General features: G+C 43.0%; 1 protein-coding gene across 1 annotated transcript in view; it reads left to right on the top strand.

Moving 5' to 3' along the window:
- Window positions 1-16,502, top strand: part of LOC143147248 (uncharacterized) — a 62,365-nt gene extending 45,863 nt beyond the window's left edge. Inside the window, exons 4-5 of the mRNA XM_076312337.1 lie at window positions 463-620; window positions 12,757-16,502. Of these exons, the coding sequence (XP_076168452.1) occupies window positions 463-620; window positions 12,757-13,305 (707 nt within the window). The 3' untranslated portion in view covers window positions 13,306-16,502. The remainder of the gene's footprint in view (window positions 1-462; window positions 621-12,756) is intronic.
- The last annotated feature ends 413 nt before the right edge of the window (window positions 16,503-16,915 follow it).

Here is a 16,915-nt window from a genome sequence, read left to right as displayed (position 1 = left end):
TCTGTGGCGGCACTACTCACGCTTGCCACCAGAGGGAAACTCACCACCAACCGTTTCCCGCAAGTTCCCGTACCTGCTCCGATCGCTATATATACGACCTCTTACCGATCTTCCAATGTCCCGGCGTATAAGGCAGGGCCTGCTAGGATGCCTTACTGACGAGTCCACTAGCAGGCCCGGGATGAAACGCTTATCCCCACTCCTTATATTTCCGTTCTCTCCTTCCTCTAACATACTTTAATTTAGAGCCGCATATCTATCTATTTATCTACCTATCTATCTATCTATCTATCTATCTATCTATCTATCTACCTCTTCCCCCCGCCCTCTATCTATTTATCTATCTATCTATCTATCTATCTATCTACCTCCTCCCCCCGCCCTCTATCTATCTATCTATCTCTCACTTACTCACTCACTAACTCTCTCACTCACTCACGTATTTTCCTCGTTCTGTTCCAGGAATGGCCGGGAGTATGGGACAAGCGGGAATGGGTTCGTACTACGGTCCCGCGGCCGCTTACGGTTCACTATCCGCGGCCAGCATGGCCGCAGCGGCGGCCGCGGCTGCCCAGCAGTCTGCAGCGGCGATGTCCGCGGGCCTCGCGGCACCTGCTCAGGTGAGTCGAGGTTTCTTCGTAAATAAATACTCGTCCCGCGTAACGAGAACCATATTCACGGCTGCACCAGCCGCCACGGGTCCCAGACCTAACCCTTTTCATCCCCCCTGATGAGCACCGGTTAGCTCGATCGACGAAACGATCCCTACGGTATCGATTACGATCTGCGCGCGAGACCGAGCGATCCTTCGAACCCTCTGTATCGATTTCGATCGTCTCTCGTAACGGAACGTAACCAACCACCTCCGTATCGCCTCGATTCTCCATCTCGGCGACGATGCGTGAACGATACGCGAACGGTGCATACACGCGCGAAACCGAGACGAACGCCAGGGGGGATTAATAGTTGGAAAGATTGCAACAAAGCGGACGGAGTTGCGCGGAATTTTAATTGCGCATTGTTACGCGAGAGGTCCGTTTTCGTTTATCTCGCGGCCGGATTCAGTGCACGTTGCATTTTCTTTTCCGCGGGAGGCGGCACGCTTGTTTCGCACAATCGGAGCGCGCGCGAGCGCGCGCCCGCGTTTGTGTGAGTTTGTACCTGTGTACCGTTACGCTGCGAAAAACGAGGAAGTGGTACCACTTTCAGCGATAGATAACGCCGAAGAACAACAGCGCGGGGACATCCTTTTTTTTTCGCCGGGACAATAGCTTGGAAACGCTTAAAGACGATGGGACAAAGGGAACGGAAAAGAAAGCACCAACGGAGGGAACGTAATGTATAATGGACAGTTGGAAAGAATGCCGTTGGATGGAATTCAGATTTCGGTGATCACGGTTCCTTTTTTTTTTTTTTCTTCTTTTCGGGAGAGGGACCGATGTTGCGGAGTTGGAGAACGAGAGTAAGATTTTTAAGGTCGAAGGGAGTTCTTCTCGAATTTTTGAAAATGTCAGATGCATTCTTTACAGTTGCGAACAGTAGGATGTTCTGAGGTTTAGCGAAGAATCGAGTCTCGTGTGACACGGTGTGCCATTTTAGAAGATCGAACTATGATCGTGCGATCTAGTGTGATTTTTGCACAGCACTGTCCTGCTCTGAGATGTTTTGTTTATTTTTAATTGTTACGCTTTTATTCGGTGATTTTATTTATCGTAATCGGGGGTAGAATTATTGGAAAGAGTACGTACTCGTGTGTACGAGAATTTGATGCGTTGCATTTAGAAAGTGCACGGTTAGAGAATTGGTTAATTATTGTTTTGCAAGTTGTTCTGTAAAAACATGTAGAAATTATAGTATATGAAAACACACAAAAATTGAGGAAGCTGTATGTAATTAAATAATAATAGAAACTAGAAACTATTGCAATGCTAAGAATTGTTTTCAGAGCTTACTTCGAACGATATTGAAATTCTCGAAAACGTTTTCGATTTTTCAAAGCTTTCGAATAATTACTACGTAACAATCAATTACCGAACAGTCGTCCGAGAAACGGTCGCGATATCGTTATTTCTTAATTGTGTTTGCCACGTTGTTGAGGGATGACATCATGTTCCGTTTTATAGGCAATAAATCACCTTGCGTGCATAATAGATCGCCTTTGTTGGAAATAAATTAGTATAATTAATAACACGACTAGGTGTTAACGTATCGAGTGCCGCGTCACTCGTATTTGTGCGACAGGTATTATTATTGGCTACAAATATGCGTCGTTTAGAGTAGAAGAATAATGAAGGTTCAATAGAACTTTTTTTTACGAACACGAAGATGCACTTCGTTAGAGAGTATAAATCTATCGTAACCCACACGTAAGGGTAAGAATCCTCTAAGAAGATTTACAAAATATCGAATAGAAAGCTAGAAAAATGTTTACCTTGATTTCTGGTAATGTTCTCGTCAAGTTTGTTTAATATGAAATAGGTTAATACAGGCCGTTGTTTGTCGAAAAAATTCAAATTTCAAGACAGAATTTGACATCGATACGTTGTTCGTGTTTTCAAAAATTTCCAACTGAAATAATTGACAAAACGTCAAATATTGAACCATCTTCGATCTTTAAATGAAAATTTGATAACACCACCTGGAAATACTTTTCCAGTTATCAAATTATGAACAAATCGTAACACCGACGATTTTATTCTAAAAAAATTCACGAAACATTTTCAATTTTGGAATAAACATTCTTCGAACACCACCTGGAAATACTTTTCCAGTTATCAAATTATGAACAAATCGTAACAGCGACGATTTCGTTCTAAAAAAATACACGAAACATTTTCGATCTTGGAATAAATATTCTTCGAACACCACCTGGAAATACTTTTCCAGTTATTAAATTATGAACAAATCGTAAAATCGACGAAGCTATTTTCGCTCTTCGAATAAATATTCGTCGAACACCACCTGGAAATACTTTTCCAATTATCAAATTATGAACAAATCGTAAAATCGACGAAACATTATCGATCTTGGAATAAATATTCGTCGAACACCAACCCAGAAATACTTCTCTATGATCGAGTTGCAACGATCACGCGAAATCGGTAACTCTATTTGCAAGAATAGTTTCGCGGTGAAGCATGGGCCGTTTCCGTGGCAGGAGATTAAAAAGAAACGACTTCTGGGACGACAATGCACGATTCAATTAGAGAACGAGGTCGGTTCCAGCGAGAAGGGGAGCATCGACGATTGCGATTTGTCAGCCACGAAAAATGCGTAAGACACGCTCGCAGGAACGGGCGTTATCGAGATGCCGGCGGAAAAGAGCCACCCACGCGGTTATTTCTTTCGTGTCCCTATTCAGCGGAATTTGACGTCGAGAGACCCGATCGGGGAATCTCGAGATTTATCGCTGCATTCGCGCGTCTCTTTTGGGATCGCCTCGTCCCGACCAAATTTTATTAATCTTTTTCTGAATGCGAGTCCACTCGTCTATTTTTCTTCAACTTTGAATAATCGAGGCTGACGACACTGGGGGGTATTTTCGGAATCTTCGAGGTGTTTCGTAGACACAATACAGGGGAGAATAAACCGCCGATCGAATATTTAATCGATGTTCATCGACGAAGCTCGATCTGGAATATCACAGAACAGGAGAATACTTTTTGGTAGAATTCTCTATTGGTGAATTGTCGAATAGAATTATGTACACGCAGTGGGGGCTGATTAGTGAATCATTATTTAGTTTCAGTGTCATTGTGTAGACTTTGAATTACACTAGGAACAATATGGAAAATATTTCATCCAAAGGAACACAATACAAGTAGATAGCAAAAATAGTTTCCATTCGTTAAATATTCTCGCAAGAAAGCCCCCTGTAACTCTTCAAAAATTAATTACTCATAAAATATTCTATTGGAAGAAACACAGTGCTTATTAATAATTGAAGCCTTGATTCGTAAAATATTCTATTCAAAGGAACATAGTACAAATCGATACTCTTCTTCCTTCGTACGATTAAGAAAAATAGTTTCCAATTTTCTCCCGATTGGAAAACATCCCTTCTAGAAACTCTTCTGAAAGTGAATTCCGTTCTTCGGTCAATTCGGAAGAGATTGTCGGAGCGTCGTTTCTTTCTCGGCGTCGGGAAACGGTGCACGCGCACTTTGAGCGTAAAAAAAACGAGCTGGAACGATATCGTGAATCGAGATTCGATCGAAGCCGCTCTCCTCCGTGCCCCTCCGCGCGCAACACTCGCGCTAGGGGCTAGGCTAGATCGTCCACTGGTCCGAATGAAAGGGAGGGAACGACAGGGGGAGAAAAAAAAAAGGGAGATAGATCGCTGATGAGAAGCAGCAGGAGCAGCGAGAGAGGATATAGGAAGAGGAGAAAGAAGAGGAGGACGATGCGGAGGACGAGCGTAGGTACGTTTCATTCGTTGTCGCAACAAAGGGGCCCCCGGGTGGCTTCGCAAACAGAAACCGGAGACCGTGGTCTGTGTATGAATTTCCGCAGCTGGGTACGGGAGACAAACAGATAGCTAGTTATTTCTGCATTCAACGGCTGAATGGCCGACGCGTCTGGAACGACGCACCGACGCGATACAGCCCGACTATTATTGGCGAACCGGCGAGCACGAGCGAAGAATTCCAACGCCGGTGCTGTTATCGTCCCTTGGAACGAAACGGCATCGTCATCGCCGTCATGGACCCGTCATTGCCACGACGTACGTTTCGGGAGATCCGCGAGGCCCGGTGATCATCCTCGGGAACTTGGCACGAGTTTCTTCCCGGACCTCTTTTTCGAGGAGTCAGGAACGGTTGCCTCTGAAACCGTAGAGAGTTTTCAAGGAAGAGGAGATTTTCTTTCGAGTTCTCATCTTTGAGAATTGGGCGTCAGGAACGGTTGCCTCTGAAACCGTAGAGATTTTTCTAGGAAGAGAAGATTTTCTCTCGAGTTCTCATCTTTGAGAAGTAGGCGATCGTAGGTGGATGGAAAGATTTTGGAAGAGGAAGAATCTATTTTTTCTTGGGTATCTTTTTAAAGAAGTGAATGGCAAAAATGGTAGAAGCTGAACGAAGAGATTTTTCAAGGAAGAGAAGATTTTCTTTCGAGTTCTCATCTTTGAGAAGTGGGCGCCAAAAATGATTGTAGGTGGATGGAAAGATTTTTGAAGGAGAGGAAGAATCTATTTTTTCTTGGGTATCTTTTTTAAGAAATTGGCGCCAAAATTGTATACGATTACGTAGAACGAAGAGATTTTTGAAAGAAGAGAAGAATTTCTTTCAGGACCTCTTCTTTGAGAATTGGGCGCCAGGAATGGTTACCTCTGAACGAAGAGATTTTGCAAGAGAAAAATTTCTTTCGAATTCTCATCTTTGAGAAATGGGCACCAGATGACTGTATGTGAATGGAAAGATTTTTGAAAGAGGGGAAATATTTATTTCTTCTTGGGTATCTTTTTAAAGAAGTGAATGCTAAAAATGGTAGTCGCTGAACGAAGAGATTTTTCAAGGAAGAGAAGATTTTCTCTAGAGTTCTCACCTTTGAGAAGTGGCCACCAGATGATCGTAGGTGTATGGAAAGATTTTTGAAGGACAAGAATCTATTTTTTCTTGGATCTCATTTTTAAAGAAGTGGACGCCAAAAATGGTAATCGTCGAAGGAAGAGAAGAGTTTCTTTCAGGATCTCCTCTTTGAGGAATTGTAGTCGCTGAATAAAGATATTTTCTTGGATCTCTTTGGAGAACAGTGATTGTCGCGAAGAAACTTTCAAAGGTAGAGGAAAGTTTGTTTTCGTGTACCTTTTCTATGATAAGAATTAGACGCCCGAAATGATAGTCGCTGGACAAAAAGGTTTCCAGAGGAAGGGATGGGTTTCTTTCCGTGGATCTCTTACTCGAGAACTAGACGTCAGAAATGGTAGTCTCTGGACAAAGGGATTTCCGATGGAATGAAAGAGTTTTTCTCAGGATCTCTCCTTTGAGAACTGGGTACCAGAAATGCTAGTCCCTGGGCAGAAAGGTTTCTGGAGGAAAGGAGGAGTTTCCCTCCTTGGATCTCCGATTCGAGAACTAGGTGCCAGACATGGTAGTCGTTGGACAAAGAAATTTCCGAAGGAAGGAAAGAGTTTTTCTCAGGATCTCTTCTGTGAGACCTAGGTATCAGAAACGATCGAAGGAAAAGATTTCGAAGGAAGGGAAAAGTTACGTCGATTCCGATAGGTTCGTTCGAACAATACTGAGAAACGAAATTGATGGGATTAGGTAGATTGAGCTTGCTGGAGACTGAGTGAAAACGGTGTATATCGAGAGGATTTTTATATGAATCTTTTCGAGGATTTATGAATATTTAGAGAACAGTATCGTGGTTTGAGCTCTTGTGTCTGATGTTACGAATAAAAGTGTATCACCAGATTCTCGTAGCACGAAAGAAACTTTAATGATTTTTCTTTGCTTTCGAATCTTGTGATTATAATATACGGTTAGACGATTTGTTTTTTTGGTGTGGAAGTGTATTTATCGAGAATTTACAAACGTTTGAAAATTACTATTGGATGTTAATCCTTTGTGCCTGGTAATGGATACACCTGCCAAGGTGTTACGTCGATTCTCTTATAAACGTAAATGGTCCATCGAGTTTGAATCCTTGTGTTCACAATGTCCAGGTGAAGGATTCTGTTCTGCGGAGTTTTAGAACAATACGTACTATGTATTAATAATTTATGAATATTTACAAAGCCGTGTTCGATGTTACTCTCCAGTCTCTATTATTGGATCGACATAATATAGTGAAACATAGTCACATTTGGTAACTACGATTGTCTTAACATAGAGGCATATTAAATACCATATTTGATCATATAGTAGGTTACAAGAAAGAATAGTAGAATTAATTTATCGTAATCAACTTTTACCCAAATTCGTACAAACAAATATTGCAAACCTCTATTTCATCTGGGTCAGAATTCTACGAACGATGGACCTTGAGAAGAAAAGAGCAGATACAGAATTTATTATTCTAAAATTTTATTACTTCGATTTGTTGTCAAATCTTTATTCTTGTTTCCAAAAGAAACTTCGAATATTCATTATTACGAGTAATGGTATTTGGTACGTATTTTACATTTACATTATCTGTATATAATCCAAGTATCTGTATATAATCCTGTACTAATCTAGTACCATAATCTATTTTTACGTAAACATTATTACGTTTGATGTCAAACCAATGGAAACACAGTAAAGAAATTCGTGAATACAATACGCTCCACGATCATCACCGTGCTCTTTCATTTCTCCGAGCATCGACACGTTCAGAAATTAAAAAAAAAAAAGAAAAAAAAACAAAACGACTCCCCGTCATTGGAAGTGATCCACGATTTGCTAAACAAACGATCCCCGAAGGAACTCGGAGGGAACCGGACGGAATTTATTATCAATTCCACACCACGGTGCTCCGACAAATACGAAACTGTCCGGGAAATGAAAAAAAGTTACCTCCATCACGTGTCACCGTGGTTCTCCGTGGGCCAACACCGAGAGAATCCGGACTCCTTCGAAGGCATCATCGCCCGAAATAATTACCCCGACTCTCTCCGTTGCAGTCACCTCCAACCTTCGAGACTCGAAATTCGCTATTCCGTGATCTCTGACTAGCGTCCAAAACGGACGACGAAGAAAAAGACAAAAGAAAAGAAAAAAAAAGCAATGAAAAAGAAAAGCAAAAAAAAAAAGAAAAGAGATAAAGAAAAAAGAAAAACATTCTATTCGGCTGGTCTGGCGTTAGCAGTGGTCGTCTAGGCCTTGTCGGGCAAGACTTAATTATCGTGCACCAGCACGGTGTCGCCGTTCAAGCGTACAATAACGTCGTACCGTTTCTCTTCTGTTTTCATTCACAAAAGCGCCTATTCTCCGCGCTGCCATGTGTCGTCGGAGACGCGGAGGGACGAAGGGACACGGAGAGTGAAACGGGCACCGTGCCGTGGATGCTAGGAGGAACGAAGAGGGAAACAGAGCGCGGAATGTCTTTTGCTAGGAGCGCACTTTATTTTCTAAATGGCCTTCCCTTCGTGCCCGAGCCAGAAAGGTTGGCTAGAGCGAGAAAGTCAACCGGGTGCATTGTTGCACCGGCTCGTCAATATTTCACCCACATTGCGTCCTTATGGATTCGACTTGGAGTAATGTCGCCGGGAGAGTGGAGTCGATTGAAACGTGGATTTTGTTCTTAGAATTTATGTGCATTCTGGTCCCCACACCCCCCCTCGGCTACCGTCATCTCTGCTCGGTGCAGTTAGAGGCAACTTTCGGGGAAGAGTAATCCCCTGATGGTACTTGGAAACTTTCCGCAGTAAATTCGTGGTCACTGAGAAACTATGTAACGACTCGTTTCAGGAAGTCCACCGGTGTGTGTTGCGTAATCTCGATCTTCTTGTACCGGGTGGTTGGAGATAATGCGTAAAACGGTAAGGATAAGAATTTCGTTCGCGATAGACCACGTTCGTTTCGAGGTAACAGAAGGACGACAAAGACGAAGGTGTTGTTGATATTTGGGTGTTGAGTTTGAAGTTGTTTTTAACTATTATTTATTTAAGGTCTTTATTGTATACAGGTGTAGGTGTAAGATGAATATAGATCAGATATGTCAAAAGAGAGGTTAGATTGAAACGACAGGAGGATAACATAGACAGGGAGCTGAAAGTATTATTTCTAGGTGCTGAATTTCAGGTTACTTTTATTTATTTATTTATTCTTTTTTTTGTGAGACAAGCACAAGTAAGAAATGTCGACAGAGACTTCCATTTTGAAGTGGAGGATGATGACAAAAATAACAAGATGGAGTTGCTACTTTTAGGTGTTAAATTTAAGGTTACTTTATCTTTAATTTATTTTTACATTTTTAGTGCACGTATGCAAAAGTGTGCGCAATATATCCTGACAATTGTGCGAAAGTACGGCTAAAATGATGTTACCAACCTAACCTCAATTCTATACCGTGTTACCTGTGACTTGTTGGAGACGTTCTATCCAAATGCTTGTTCCTATCGAGACAATTGTAACGATTAGGTAGAGAAGATAGACTTTATTTTGTAACTCGTGATAGTTCGACGCACAGAACGATCTATAATGTTGATATTGAAAGGGACTAGCAAGGATTCAATGGGCAATATCTAAACGAACTGGTAACCGTACAGATCGTTGCTTTGTATTGTATATTGTACGTCGATTTAGAAACACGACTTGGTTGGGTTGCAGAACTTGACTGTGCGACACAGTAACGATACCCAAACGAACTGGTGACGATGCTGCGTTTGAACATTCACTTAAAAATGAACTAATCGGGTCGAAAATCTCTACTGTCCCATAAATAACGGTGCACGAATAAACTGGTGACTATTCGAGCTCTGAATATCTCGTATAGTAAGGATATTAACATCAACTGGTAACGATTTAGACTTTGAATGTTCCTAGACCTAGACAGAGTCCTATAGAGCCTAGGACTTTGACACTTTTTGGAGTAGGAGATAGTGTTAGAATCTACAAGATAGCAATAGTGAGTTTACGATAGTCTTTCGAACTTTTACTCAGAATTGATAATGCAGAAGATAAGATGACGTTCAATCCCTTCAGAGATACTGATACGTACCTATACTTAAGTTAGGTGTAGACCAGCCATACTTGCCTAACTGCCCTCACCTTGCTTCTATAGAATGTAATATTCTCGTGTTTATTTAATGCTGTCCAAGGTAGTAAAGAAACACCACAGTCTAGTATCTAAACAATACTTGATGTACCCAGAACTAATCTTTGGATTCGAACAGACTAAACATTATCATAGCGATTGAACATCAATAAGAATATAAGAAGCGAAGAGAAATATCGAGCACTCGTGCAAATATCGACATTCTCTTTCCATTATTTTTCTTCAACCGATCTTCTTACTCTTCTGATAAATATTCCCTCGAAATATAACCTTGCTATAAATATTCTCAATTAAACATTCCCAAATTCGTGACCTAATAACAGACGATAAACACCATAGTTGCAACTTCGACTCTTCTTCTCTTCGAACGCTAACACCAGCTTCACCATTAAAACATTCAACCATTAAAAATGGCCGGTTTCGACCATTGACAAAGAAATTTACATGAAATTCCATAGTAAAATTTCAAAACTCGCAACCTTCTCTACCTTACACACATAATCAATTTCAGAAGTTCCTCTTTCGTGTTTCAATCACCGACTTTCCCTAGACACACATAACCAAGAAAAACCCCTTGCTCGATCGACATCGAAATCTCTCGATAATTCCACTATCGATTCACCCTAGAATCGCGGAGATGAGTTTTAAATATCGAAAATACCACTCGAATGTTTACCGTGGTGCGCGCGTGCACAGTTCGAACGAACAATCGATAAATCAAACGGTTAATAGCACCGTGACACCTGCGATTCTATAAATAACACGAAACACCGCGGATCGCTCCGCGACGCGTTCCCAGCGGCTCGGTCCGCGTCGAGGAATGCGGGGAACACTTAATTTCCGGATCCATCGTGGCCCGGCGAGCGACGTCGCACGGCGAAGGCCCGATTCGCGAGAAGGAGATTTTGAGGCGAGAGGAACCGAGCGGTAATCAATTGGACGTAGCCGGGAGGAGAGACGAGCGAGGCGGGACTAAGACTGGATGTAAATCATCCGGACAAAGCCGCTTAACGATCCGACAAAGGGTCCCGCGCGGTCCTCGTCCACGAATTATAGAATCGGGAATACGCGCTCTTCACCGCCACCAACCGGACCCTTTCGTTCCTTTTTAAGTATCGTCGCGGTTTCACGCGCCGGACCAGTCCCTCTCACCGGCTCGTGGCGATTTTCGTTCGCGCACCGTTATGAAATTTATAGCCATTGGCAGCTTTGTCCTCCGGATAGAACAAATCTCCGAGTGAGCCTGCACCGGAGTCCTCGTCGTCGGAGTCGGAGTCGTCGCGGATCCGCCGATTTCGCGATTTGCGAACTCGGACCGAGTCGAATGGGCCCCCTTTCCCTCTCCCCAACCCTCCATCCCCCCGTTACACCGCGTCGGTGGTGTTTCTTTGTGCCCACGGACCTGGAATAGCTCCTTTTTCGTAGCCTCGTCCAGCGAGGATCGGTCCTTTTTGCCGTATGGATTTATTAAAATTGATTGGCGGACGAGAAACGTGACACGGGATCCATTAGCTCGGGGCCCCGAGACTAGGATTTACAGGCCGGGCTGGGGAGGGGTGGAAGGAATTTTAAAATATTGCACACGATCTCGTCTTTCGGTCAATTTGGATTTCAGGGAATATTTCCTCGCGAATGCGTCGGGTGATTCGGGACAGGCAAGGGTTGTTTGGTTTTTGTTTTTTTTGCTCTCCGTTGTTCGCGGTATTCTCGTTTCTCTTTTCGTCGATTGGTTATTTACAGTGGGCAGGTGGTAGTTTCATGTCGGGTACTTTAACTTGTATTGCAACGTGTCAAGTTCTTTTGCAATTTCGAACTGTCTGTCGGGGTTGTTCGATCGTCGGGATATCGTTCGAGGTTTTCTTTGGAGTTACATCAACCTTGGAATAATATTTTCCAACGATCCTCCAGGTTTTCTCGTACATCGATTTCAATTCTTGATATACGTGGTCGTTAATTGTCTCGATTCGTTTCTGAGGTAACAGTCAATTTAATCGTACGGTTAGGGTTCATCGTTCTAATTATTATTTTAGAAACGAATTTGGAATTTGAAAGACAGTTTTGAATTGTGAAAAGTTTCTTGGACGTTGATCGTTTAATTTATTTCTTGTTCGATACTCAAACTTTCCGTCAGGAATTGACTAAAAACAATTGTATTATTATTTTTAAGGTACAAAAGTATAAATATTAGCCCTTGAGAGGATCTCCAACGTAGTTTGAAACATTCATATATTTACATATATACATATTTCCTTGCTGCATCGAAAAGAACTACGGTAGAAACTCGATAAATGCAACCTTGATACTTGTACGTGAACTTCGTTAATTGTCTCGACCAATGGCAAATTTAGTCATTCGGTAACAAAAAAAAAAAACGAATATAGAAGTCTTCCAGACTAAAAAGTAATTGTTGCCAAGAGTCTAACGATTACCTGAGAGATATCGAGTCTACCTCGATAGTTGCACCAATTCAGCTCCTTTTCTTATATCTGTCGATGCACCGTATCAACGCAATAAGTTATTCGGAAAATCATTTCATTTTTTTTGGTAAAAATGAAACACGATTTTTTTAGACTGTATAAACATTTTATTAAATTATATATTCTCCATTTTGAAAAACAAAATGACTTTCCGAACAACCCAATGGAATAAAATACAAGCCTTAATTTTCATCAACCCTTCCAACACAAGCTTAACTTTTACCAACCTTTCCGATACAAGGTTAACCTTTTACCAACTCTCCTAATATAATACAATCCTAATTTTCTACCAATCCTTCCGATACAGTCCTAATTTCTTACCAACGCTATCGATACAAGCCTAATTTTCTACCAACCCTTCCGATACAATCCTAATTTCTTACCAACGCTATCGACACAAGCCTAACTTCTCACAAACCCTCCCAATACAAGTCTAACTTTCTACAAACCCTCTCGACACAAGTTTAATTTTAAATCAACCCTCTCGATGCAATCCTAATGTCTCACCAACTCCAATACCATCTCAATAAAACCATTTCTAAGCACCAGAAGATCAATCCGTTTCTCTCAATTGTTCCAGGTGGTTAGCTCGATGGACGCCATGAAGTACTCGATGGAAGCGGACAAGTACCGCGCTGCCTACATGCCGCCTAGCACCTTGGCGATGAGTATGTACTCCGACCCCAAGTACCTGGACTCCAGTCCGAAATCGTATCTGGACCGGAGCTACCTGGACTCAGCGAAGGCGTATTTCGAGCAATCGAAGCTCTACATGGACCAGAAGCCGTCGATAGCCGATTACAATCGACCCAGCTACGAGCACAACAAGCTCTACGAGGAGTCCAGCCCCGGTAGCGTGGTGGGTGGTGGAGGTTCGACGAGGTCTCCAGCGGCAGAGTCCCCGGACATGAGCAAGCAACACGAGAGGACCGAGCAAGGCTCGTCCAGCGCGAGTTCCACGTCAACATCTTCGGCCGCGAGTCCTGGTGCGAGTCTACCGGCCTATTATCCCGGCCCGGTTCAAAGTAGCGGTCTGCTGGGACCACAGATGAGCCAGTACAGCGGCTACCAAACGGCCCCCGCACCTGGAAACGAGTCCTTCCGACGACCGTTGACTGTCATCTTCTGACCCGACAGAACGTAGCTCTGATCCATCTTCGAGGAGCAGTTGCCCTAGAGTTCGGTCCGAACGTGGTCGCGTTCCAGGAGGTGTTTGGGTGCTAAGCGTGGGTTCGCATCGTCGAAGACGAGAGGTCACCAGGAGACACAGGGTCTGAAACGACGAGGAGCGAAGCTACCGTCGTGGAAACGTCGATCGTAGAAAGGCTTCCTTGTTCTTGTTTACGTTGAAACGTTAGAAGTTGTTCTAGAAGCGCGACGAATCCTCTTCGGAGGAGTGGCGGTGAGTCTTGGTCCGGTTCGAGGTCTGTAAGGTTCGTTCTACTCGATAAACGCGGTAATTCCACGAGAGCTGGAAGTGATCGACGACGTTGAGGCGATCGAGACGGATCGAACTTTGACCACCACCGGAACGTGTAGAGTTAAACCTAGAAGTGAGATTCACCTGTAAGGAATAAGGAACGACGTCGTAGCGAATGACTCGGGGTCTCGTCACGAGTGAGACCAAAGGCTTACCCTGAGTCCTGAGAACCGAACACGTCGAGGCACACCCGAAGGAACGAACACCTCGTGACCTGGACCGATGCGATGCGGAAACAGGGCCAGCAACGGTGTACATCGTTGAAAGTAACAACGAAATCGAAACTCTCCGTTCTAATCAACCCCCGGGCACGGAGCCCGGACGCAACGATTATTTATCAGACATAGGTTTCGTCGTTCGAGGACGAAATTATAAAGAGAATTGTACATAGTCCCCGTGTAAATAGCGTAGCATGGATTATTATCGCGCGCGACGCCCGAAAACGGTTTTCCTACGGCCCAGTTCCCGATGCCCTTGCATCCTGAAGCCCTCGAAACGGTCCAGGTGATCCACCGTGACACCCACACCGTTCGAGGACATCCTGCTTCGGAACCAACGTACACCGTCGTCTATTTCCATCGGTAGCCTTAGGCCGTTTTCCCACCTGAACGACGCGACGCGATCCAGAGGACGATCGACCTTTCGACCGTTCTTCCACCCAGCCGATCGTAAAGATCACTCGTCGATCTCACGTGACGATTCTTTAAGCCCTTCTCCCACTCGACGAGGCTGCAACGTGACCGGGAAAGAGATCATCCGATCGGTGGTACAAAGATGGTGTCCGTAGTCACGTTGGTGGGGGAAGCTGAGACAGAACGTAAAGCCACACTCCCACTTCTCTGTGACACCACTGAGACACCATGGACAATGGACGATGTTACAAGGTACAAAGCGACATTGACCCATATAATATCGATCGATCTTGCAACGACGTTACCACGTCCCGTCGTGGGAAAATTTTTGTCAGAGATAATTGTTCGTCATTTTGGAGGTTACTTTCACGTTAGAATATTCTACAATTTGTTGAACTTACGCAATATTGTTCGGTGTCTTGTCGCGCGATGGAAACAGAAAGTATCGAACTAATACACTCGTGTCATTTAATACTATAAAATATTTACAATAAAATTTCTTTAATTCGAATAGAATCAAATATTCCGATAAAATTTGTCGAACTTACGCGATGCAATATTGTTCGGTGACTTGTCGCACCATCGAAACAGAAAGTATCGAACTAATACACTCGTGTCATTTAATACTATAAAATATTTACAATAAAATTTCTTTAATTCGAATAGAATGAAATATTCCGATAAAATTTGTTGAACTTACGCGATGCAATATTGTTCGGTGTCTAGTCGCGCGATCGAAATGAAAAGTATCGAATTAATACACTCGTGTCATTTAATACTATAAAATATTTACAATAAAATTTCTTTAATTCGAATAGAATCAAATATTTCCGATAAAAGTCGCGCAACTCGAATAAAATGAAAGAAAATATTTCCAAGGAAAGTTATTCAATTGAACGTATCCAAGATCGAGTAATTCGAGCAAAATGGATTGAAATAAAATATTTTCACTAGCGTAAAGACCGATGGTAGACGTATGTGTCGGTGTCCTTGAAGAGAACGAACTATGCCACGTGTCGCACAAGTGGAATCGGGGCTTAACGTCTCAACATTTGAACGACAAGTGGAAGAATGGCTTTAGTCTCATGAATCGCGTCCTCGACATATTTCGAACGCGCAGGAGCGGGTGGTGTTTCGCGCGACCGGAACCGGAAAGGAGAACGCGTTTTCCGCGCGGACGTTCGAATCGTAATCGCTGTACATAGATCCCCCCACCCTGCCCCCTGTCACCAGTTCGTTGAAGTATGTCGCGCCCCCTTTTCCCCACTTCGTTGTTTTTTTTTTTTTTTTTGGATATTCTTGTCGTTCGACGACTCGTTCGACGCGTATTTCCATGTCCCCCCTCCCATCCCTCCTCGATCGTTTAGACACGAACGCGTTGCGACGAACGTTCTTCCGTTTTGTTTTTTTCCAACGGATCAACGAGTCTCCCGGCTTATTTATTATTCTCGAGCTGTTTTCGTTTTGCACGTTGATCATCGAACGAGTATCGCTGGTGCTCGAAAGCTCCGCGATAAAACGTGCAAACAACCGGTGACAACCATCGACAGAGAACGCGTTTGTAAAATATCGTTTTTCCCCCACCTCTCCGTTTCCACCTTCGTCCCTTCGTTCGATTCGTCGTTCTTTTTCTTTTTTTTTGTTTCTTCATCGCGACGAAGGTAGGTACTTAGTACCTTGGCACTTTCGCGGGTTGATTTTCATTGTTTTGTTTTCGTACGTTCGATTGGACGATTCCACGAGAGAAAGATTTTATAGATGTTTCGTGAGAAAGAGAGAAAGAGAGAAAGAGAGAAAGAGAGAGAGAGAGAGAGAGAGAAGAAGCGTTGTGAGAAATTAGGGAGCTTTGGCGAAACGTTCACGCCCCGCTGTACGACGTGTAACCTTTGTATTTGTATCGTTACGATAAATCTTAAACTGTACCGATTATTCGAGTATTACATTTAAAGCGGCAGAAGTAACCTATAAATATTGTACTGTAAGTGAGAAAGCAAAATAAACGTTAAGTATTATCCTTCGAAAGTGGCCCGAACACCGTGTAATAATCGCTCGTCCGACCCCCTGTCTCGTTTTCATTTCGGTTTCGTCGCATTGAAGAGCGCAAACTCGATACATTCGATGCGACAGTTCTCTCGATTCCTCTTTCAAATCTTACAAATCTTCGACCTGTGTTTTTCCTTTTTTCTTCTTCTCCACGCTTTTCTCGATTTTCTTACGACGTTTACCTTGACCATTTTCTCCATAAATCTCTTCCGTATACGTTTTCAGTGTTTTCAACTTTCGTCTTTTCTTGTTTTTTTTTTTTTTCTTTTCCCTCGAACCACCACATTTACAAACAGGTCCTTCGAGACTTTTTCAACTCAGTCTTTTCTTATTTCTTGAATCACCCTTTGTGAAGTTTTTCTAAACCTTTCCCGCGCTTTCAACATTTTCTTTCGTTTTAAATCGCTCTTTTCACAAATCTTATACAGCTTTGTCCCGTTTCTCACATTTTCTCGATTTTCCTCGACATTCGTCTTAATCATCTCGCGCACGAACCCACGTATTTTCTTTCGTTTGAATCGCTCCCTTTTGTAGATCTTCTAAATTATTTTTGACCTATTTTTGACATCTTAATTTCCTTTGAC

This window comes from Ptiloglossa arizonensis, chromosome 5 (assembly GCF_051014685.1).
Source record: "Ptiloglossa arizonensis isolate GNS036 chromosome 5, iyPtiAriz1_principal, whole genome shotgun sequence".
In the NCBI taxonomy this organism is placed as follows: Eukaryota; Metazoa; Arthropoda; class Insecta; order Hymenoptera; family Colletidae; genus Ptiloglossa; species Ptiloglossa arizonensis.
This window is presented reverse-complemented; position numbering and strand designations above follow the sequence as displayed.